General features: G+C 35.4%; 1 protein-coding gene across 1 annotated transcript; it reads left to right on the top strand.

Annotated features, from left to right (window-relative positions):
- LOC119610296 (nuclear factor related to kappa-B-binding protein) lies at positions 1 to 8,288 on the top strand. Its single transcript, XM_037965444.1, has 6 exons — positions 1 to 283; positions 677 to 1,905; positions 2,581 to 5,872; positions 6,077 to 7,167; positions 7,475 to 7,828; positions 7,900 to 8,288. The coding sequence occupies exons 2-6, from the start codon at positions 760 to 762 to the stop codon at positions 8,221 to 8,223; spliced, it is 6,207 nt and encodes a 2,068-aa protein (XP_037821372.1). The 5' UTR covers positions 1 to 283; positions 677 to 759; the 3' UTR covers positions 8,224 to 8,288.
- Positions 8,289 to 8,895: the final 607 nt, after the last annotated feature.

Here is an 8,895-nt window from a genome sequence, read left to right as displayed (position 1 = left end):
TTATGTATTAAATGACATTTTGGTTTTAAAAAATGTTGAGAAAATTACAATCGAGTGAAAAAAACACGAGTAGAGCAGTACAAGCCACAAGACAATTGCGAAAGAAACGACGAAAAATCATGTAAATTGCGCATTTATACCCCGACAGAAAAAGAAAATCAATTTCAGAAATAATTGAGGCTAAAAGCATTTACTAAAACACAAATATTCTTTGAGAGCCGCTCAGAAAGTGCGTTGAAAGCCAAAATATATACAACCGAAGGGGGAAATAAGGTGGTGTGAGGTAGGTTTTCAATATTAAAGGCGCTAATCCCTCCACAGGCCCGCAAAATAAGAATCACCAACTGTCCCCCCAAAAAAAGAAATGCATATAAAAATGTATAATTTAAAGAATTTTTAAAATTTCTAAACAGTGTGTTTAAAACGATGATGCAACTAAAAAAATACAACCAAGAAAACGAAAATAAAAGTTAGGAAAAAAGTCAAGAAATATTAAAGTGTGTTGTGTGTGAGTGCGTGAGTGTAAATAATTAAAAACAATATTAAAAAATACGAAAAGAAATGGGCAACTAAAAACTTAAGTATAGAGAAATTCAGACGTACAATAAGAAATAAATGAACCCAACTTAATAATAATTGTTCACGTTAAGAAACTAATAAAAATTTATATTTGCAGTTCTAGGGAAATATTGCAACTTAAACCAATAGACTAGAAACAATTTTGGATAAAATCAATCAAAACTAAAGCATTAAATCCATATGTCAGATTCGGAATACAGTGAAACCTTGGATGTGAATGGCCAAGATGAAAGTGAAGGCAATGCAATACACCTGCAACTATTGCAGCAGCAGCAACTACAGCAACAGCAATATCAACAGCAACAGCAGCAACATCATAACCAACAAAATGTTAGCTATATGACCTATGCCGGTTCGACATCCTCCTCCTCTGGCGAATCTAGTATCTCCACCACGTCTTCCGATGAATCGGATGCAGAGGACTCTGAAGACACTTTGGAATTGGCCAAAATAACCACAGAGGTTTTAAACTTACCGCGCGGTCTGTGTGAAAATGCTGCTATATTCCAAGAGTTTTTCTCCTTGTCCACATGGCAGGAATTACCTTTACCAGTGCAACAACATTTACAACAATTCCTGCCTCGTTTCCAACAACTCTTGCCACCACAAATGGCCGCTGTAGAACAGTCTCGCACGATTTCCATGCTCTTTAATAATGAACTAACACGATTTGGTGCTTCACCTTTAACCAGTCTGCAGCAACAACTAGAAGTTGGCAACTGTAGACCTGATATCATAAAACTACGTCAAAATATTTTGAAATCTCGACGTCGAGAACAAAGATTTCAACATTGTGAACGTTTGTCACATACCGCCAAACACTTGTTTATCTCCCGCCAAAGACTATTGGATACGGCCTATAAATCCTCACCGGATTCGTTCATAAAACCGGCTGCTTTCAAAGGCTCTTTAACGCAAAATAAACAACAGCCTAAACCTTCACATCTGTTCGCCGACAACAAACTGTCGGCCATGCGTGCTCGAAAACGTTTCTATAGTGAAATTTCCCAATTAGCACAACAGTTGGGCTTAAAGGGTGATGTTGTCTTAAGTGCCGATGAGGAGGATGATGATAGCTTGCTGGCGGATGAAATGAAAAAGGAACAGCAATTACAACAGCGTGGTTTGGAAAATGAAAATGAGGCTGTTAAGACCTCCACCTCTTTGGCAGATCGTTGTATTTATAGTACGATCTTTAAGAAACATCAGGATATTGAAGATGAGGAGGCTTGTCGTCTACAGCAGAAATCTAAACAGTCCAAACTGACCAATCGCAACTTTAGAGAGTATTTAAGGGAACATAAGCGCAGGAAAATAACAGAACCGGTGAGTTTAATAAATAATTATGGGTTTTATACGAATCTGCATTTAATTGGCAGTTTCTATTACAAATTAAGATAAAGATGTTTAGTGAGTGTGAGAGAGAGAGAGATTAAGAAATCCCAAACAGATTTCTGTTTAAGATACCTAACTCAAATTGGATTTGTAAGATCCAATATGAAATAAGAACTAATATTCGCAAAAATAATTTTAAACGAACAGTTATTATACATTTTTCGAAGTCTGAAATCCCAACATTTTTACAAAATATTTCATATTTTTCTAAACTTTTCGAAATGTCACAAATTTGATAAATTTTTGGAAAATCGAAAATTTCTTCAAAGATCTTTTTTTTTCGAAAATTCTCAAAAGTGCTAATGGTGAGGGTACTTGAAATCCCAACATTTTTACAAAATATTTCATATTTTTCTAAACTTTTCGAAATGTCACAAATTTGATAAATTTTTGGAAAATCGAAAATTTCTTCAAAGATCTTTTTTTTTTTCGAAAATTCTCAAAAGTGCTAATGGTGAGGGTACTTGATCACAGTTTTTCAAAATTCAATTGTTTATATTAAATTTTTCAAAATTTCCTTATTTGTAGAAAAAAAAAATGGATTTTTTTAATATTTTTTTTTTTTAATTAAAGTTTCTAATCAATATCATTATTCATCTTTTGCAGACTCTTCCCGAATTCGAAACTTCTGATATACGTTTAAGAGATGTTTGTGCTCGTGCCCAAATGGGTGGTAATTTCAAACGTATGTTTGCCTTTGGTAAGACACCGGGACGTAAACCAAAAATAATGCCAACAACTTTAACAGCAACAGCACCGACTCCAGCTACGTTCTCGAACACCACAACATCATTAACAATATTAGCAACAAATGTTACAACTACCACCAACACAACAACTGCAATTACACAACCTATAACTCTCACATCACTACCGCCTCCACCGCTGCCACCACCAAAACTAAGTGAACCTCCCGCATTAGTACCCATACAACCAATGCTTAAAAAACCCGAGACATATCAAATGGCAACAAAATCACCAACAAAGGAATATCATCTTCAGCAGCAACAACATCATACTATAACCCAACAACAACAACATTCCTTGGTTCACACCCATTCTGCTGGTTTAAATAGTAACACCACAAATGACTCTCTAAATATCTCCCAATTAATGTCGGTAACAAATCATGAAGATAATCTTAATTTATGTATGGATGATTCTTCTCTATTAACGGCCGATCACGATGCCTTTAATATGCTTGATAATGAAGTGGAATTACAACAGGAAGAAGTAGAAACATTTGGTGGAACTTGTGAGGAAACTATACCCGCTTTTGTTATAGGCAACGATGTAATTATGCCTTCAGCAAGTGATAACGCTGGCAATGACAAGACCAACAATTCGTTAACATTTAACAAACCCCAGCAACAACCCTCACAGCAAATGGAAACTGTTGTGGTAACACAGCCGGTCCCCAAATTAGAACCCATTTCGCGAACATCTCTTATAACCCCAAAAGTAACTTCAACAGCTTCAACAGCTCCTACTGTTAGTGAATTAATACAGGAGACACATGCTTGTTATTTCTCTTTAATACGCGACTTTTTCTGTTCCACACCCAATCATCGCATGCGTTATGATGACTTGCGTCATAAAATTGATGTTTGGCTGCGTAATCCCATTACCGCTTTAAATGAATGGTATTCTTTGGCCGACAACTGGTCTAATCTTTTAAAGTCGGCTATTAACTTTCTAGTGGGTGAATTTCCCGATCTACCAGATGAATATGTACCCTATATAGAGCACAAGGTGCAGTTAAACATCTACCAATGGATAGGAGCTGGACGTGACTCAGATAATAGACTTACTGAACTGTGTACTCTATGGATGGAGAAACGTAAACAACCCAGCGATAGACAGACAAACAATTTAACACAAACAGAATTGAAATTAGAAATTTGTCCTCGAAGTTCTGTGGAAAATGATGATTCAGGCGAGGCAGGCAGTGATAATGGAGGAGGCTTAACACCGCCCCCACCACCACCCAGATGTCCCACCAATTGGGCGGTAAGAGCAGCTACTTTAGAGGAAATTGCAGAATTTCAAAGGCAGGAACGAGAGAGATTCGAACAACCCCATAAAGCCTACACTTATCGCATGTATGGCTATGAAAGTGTAGTAGGTCCGGTCAAGGGGATCTACACACCCTTATTGGCACTCAGTAAGGCACGTGGTCATAGTATGATGGTAGGTGATCGTCCTAACTTTGTTACGATTTTAACTTTGGTAAGAGATGCTACTGCTCGTTTACCTAATGGTGAGGGTACTCGAGCAGAAATATCCGAGCTGCTTAAATGTTCACAATACATCAATCGTGATGCTTCCGAGAATGTTTTACAAACTATTGTAAGTGGAGCTTTGGATCGCATGCACACCGAACATGATCCCTGTGTACGCTACGATCCTAAACGTAAAATATGGATTTATTTGCATCGTAATCGTTCGGAAGAAGAATTTGAGCGCATACATCAAGAAAATCAAACTATAGGCAAAACAAAAAAGTTGCCTCAAAGAAAACCCAAACCTTTAAGCCATACTTCAGCACCTGGCGGTACCGGCAAACCGTCTACTATGTTAGATAATGATAATTTTAACTTGGTTAACAGCTCAGAGACCAGCAATGTTAGCAGTAAGGTTACTGGTTCCTTAATAACCATGCCAGCATTAGTACCCTCAAATCCCATTATTGTCAGCAATAATAGTGTAGTGCAACGGCAGCAACAGGTTTTGCAACAGCAATTAATAAACAGTAACAAATGTCCACCGGTTCCTCCCTTAAAATATAATATACCGCTGGCTTCATCAGCAAATAGTACACAACAGCAACAACAGCAGAAATCCTTATTAAAAACCACCATAAGAACAGACAATAAAGCTTTAAATACCAGCAATAATAACAGCTCGAGTAGCAACAGCAGCAGTAATATACTCAAACAGCACAGTTTTCAAATGCCACCAAATAAAAATCATCCTAATCATAATACCACCCCCATAATAGTGGCCACACCGCAAGGTTTGCAAACTGTTCATGTATCAAATGCCACTTCGGTTATGCCGGCTCAAAACACCAACAACCAGACATCACAACAGCTAACTAACACTGCTCAACAGCAACAACAACAACAACATAACACTAATCTAACCGCCAATTTAGCCGGCAAACGTGTTACTCTTAATAAACCCATCATTATAAATCAAGTAACAACATCATCCACATCCTCCTCGCCCTCAACAAACTCCTCTCCTGCCAACACAATTAAAAAATCTCCGCAACAACTTATACAGAAAACACAATTAATACAAAATCGGATAACACTACAAACAAATCAACATCAAATTTTAACCCAGCAACAGCAACAATCGAATCTTATTATACCGCTATCAATGGCCAACAATATGTCACTTAATGTTCAATCAACATCTAATGTTACAGAACCTTCTCATCCTCCTACTACTTCTCAAACTGTTGCTAGCAACCCAGCGTCTGCTTCACTAAGTAACAAACAAAATATTATACGTTTAGTTCCTACTTCAAATGTCAAAACACTTATGTCGGCACAATCACCAACTACCCAAATTGTTAATAGACAAAGAATTGTTTCTACACCAACAACAGAACGTCCAACTACCCCACAACATCAACAGCAGCAGCAACAAAAATCTCATTCTAACACCAGTGGCTTTCAATTACTATCGAATACTGGCAATGTGATTACTGTTAGTGGTACGGTTACAAATCCAGCTGGTTCTATTGTAAAAATGTCACCGCAACAATTTGCTGCTCTACAGCAAAAACAAGGTCAACAGCAGCAACATATTATTGTTAAGCACTCGGGCGTTACGAAAACTCAAACAGCTGTGGCGACGGGCACTAAACCTCAAAGAGTTATTTTGGGTAAGTTGAAACATTCGAGTAAATTTCTATAATAGTTTTATAGTTTTATTAAGCGTTTTCTCTCTAAATAGTTTCAGCAACATTTTTTCTCAAAAACCTAACTTTTTTTTTGTTAAAAAAGTTTCTTCAACATTTTTCTATAAAAATATGTTTCACAAAAATATTTCTGTAAAATATTTCTAAAAAAACCCTTCAATTTTTTAGGCAACACTTCTATTGTGGGTCAAACGGGTCAAGGCAAAAGTATTGTCCTGCAACAAATACCAGTGGCTTCATCTTCAGTTGTGGTAACACCCTCCCAAGCGACTACCGTTTCTTCGGCTACAACAACCATAAGCGGCAATAAAATACAAACTATAAATGCTAAAAATTTGACACCACAACAACAACGTATACTAATACAAAATCTGAAAAAACAACAGCAGCAGCAACAGCAAACTATAAATCCAAATCAAATACAGTTTAAAACAGTACAAGTTGTGGGAAATACTTCAGCTAACCAGACAAACATGACCGGTAGAGTTCAAACGGTTGCTCAACACAATAATCCCAAAACTTCAGTTGTGGTAGTCTCACAGGATAATGCAACCGTGCAACAGCAAAATATAACTAGAATTCTCAAAACCACCAGCCCACAATTAAAGTCCGACATAACTGGAGCTGGTACCCGCGTTATAACTAGTTCTAGTGGACAAATAATATCTCTAGATAATTTAATACAAAAACAAGGAGGAACATTACGTATAACTGGCACCGCCAATAACACACAAACTATCAAAACTAATCAACAACACTTAACTGCAAATGTGTTGCAAAAATCTCAACAGCAACAAGTGAAGCAAACCCAACAATATGCTATTGTTTCTGTACCGAATAGTATTATATCCTTGGGCAGCAATTCTAATTTTACTGTGGGCCAAAGAATTATCACAACACAAGCAGGTTCTAGCAATACCAGCACTTTGGTAAATCTAGACTCTACGAAAGTAACACCATCTGTTGTATCAACAGGCACAGGTCGTGTTATAACTGCAACAGCCGCTGGTACTAAAATTATTACAAAACAAACACCCGCCACCTCAAATGCAGCTGGAAATATACGTCTTATTAATACAGTCAATCAAACGGCCAACATTAATTTGGCCACTTTACAAGGTAAACAAGTGGTCTTAACAACTGGCAAGACATTGAATACTATTAGCAAGACTCAGTCACAGCAGCAGCAAAATGTGGTTCAAACCCAGCAGGGCAGCATTGTTATTGGTGGGCAAACGGTTAAATTGCAGCAAGGAAATGTAAGTAAAGATGATATGATAAGATAGATAGATGGATAGATAGATGGATAGATAGATAGATAGATAGATAGATAGATAGATAGATAGATAGATAGATAGATAGATAGATAGATAGATAGATAGATAGATAGATAGATAGATAGATAGATAGATAGATAGATAGAAAATTGTTTAAATTAAAGGACAACAGAGTTTTGCAACAAAATTGTTTATGTATTATTATCATTATATCACAAAACTTAAATAAATTTATAAGGATCCGATTTTTTCACAAAAAATATTCATTTGATTTTTTACTCCCCTTCAGACAAACATACAACAACTGCTGCAGAAAAGTGGCGGCAGTATAATTACCAGCCAAAATTCTTCAACAAATCTTACAGCAACAACAACAACACCACATTTACAAACCGTCATAATGGGTAATCAAATCTTAAGGGTACAACAATTACCACAAATTGTCTCGACAGCAAATCGTATAAATGTATCGAATGCAAAAACTCTAAGCAATAACATGGATAACAGTTTAACGACCACAAACTCCAAAACGCCAAAAACAATATTTGTCGGTTCGACAGGACAAACATTAAGACTACAGCCAGCCTCCTCACAAACACAAAACATAACAAATAAAAACATAATTGTACAAACGCAGCAACAGGTAAGAAAATTATTTAAACAAACAATAAAACAAAATAATTTTAACAACTTTTTTTCCAAACTAATTACAAGAATCCAACAAATAAAACTGCAGCCACCAGTAGTGGTAATGCAACCACACCGAATCGCGTCGTTTTAGCCGTACAAGGTGGTGGTCAAATATTTTTATCGCCTAATTTTCAAGGTGGTAATATTAATCTTAAGTCGTTGCAAAATATGAAGGTGGTATCATTGGCTCAACATCCCACCGCAAAACTTAAAGATTCTTCAACTGCAACCAATACTTCATCGTCATCATTAGCATCATCGTCGTCAGCATCAACGTTGACAGCTCAACCTACACAGAACATATTAAAAACTACATCCACACCCTCTACTAGTGATACAAATGTTTAAACATTTAACTTTTAGTAAACAAAAAAAAAAAAAAAAAAACAACTCTTTTTATAATGTAAACCAATCATACCCATTTGAACGTCGTTTTTTTCTTTTACTTAGTTTATAAATCTACGCCAAGCGTAGCAATATTTCATTTTTATTTTAACCAACCTAAAATTATTTTTTGTACATAAAAACCAATCAACCAACAAAACACACATTTATACATTTTATAGTTTTAGATAATGTAATTTATAATACAATATACATAATAGGGTATAATAATATAAATAAATATTATTATAAAATTATACTATTATATTAGAAACCAGCAATTATTCCCCATACTCCCCACTTCTCCTCCCTACCTTTCTCTTTGTTGTATTTCTTTTACCAATTTCTTTATTTACTTAAGCGTTAATTATACAAAACACATTTTGTACGAAATTTAATTTATATTAATTAATGTCTAACATACACACACACTTTTCTCTTTTCATACATATGTACACTACTTGAGTTAGTAATAAAAGAGTTTATTTTTTTAATTATAAATAATTAGCTTAAAAAAAACTTAAATAAAAAAAATCTTGAATATAACAGCTTTTAGAAATTTATATATTAGAAATAAATGGAAGTTTTTATTGATATTTTTCTTTTTTTTCGGAACAAAATTCAGACTTTAGTAAG

This window comes from Lucilia sericata, unplaced genomic scaffold (genome assembly GCF_015586225.1).
Source record: "Lucilia sericata isolate MDLA Ls3-8-SP2 unplaced genomic scaffold, ASM1558622v1 Contig001150F_arrow, whole genome shotgun sequence".
NCBI classification, from domain to species: Eukaryota; Metazoa; Arthropoda; class Insecta; order Diptera; family Calliphoridae; genus Lucilia; species Lucilia sericata.
This window is presented reverse-complemented; position numbering and strand designations above follow the sequence as displayed.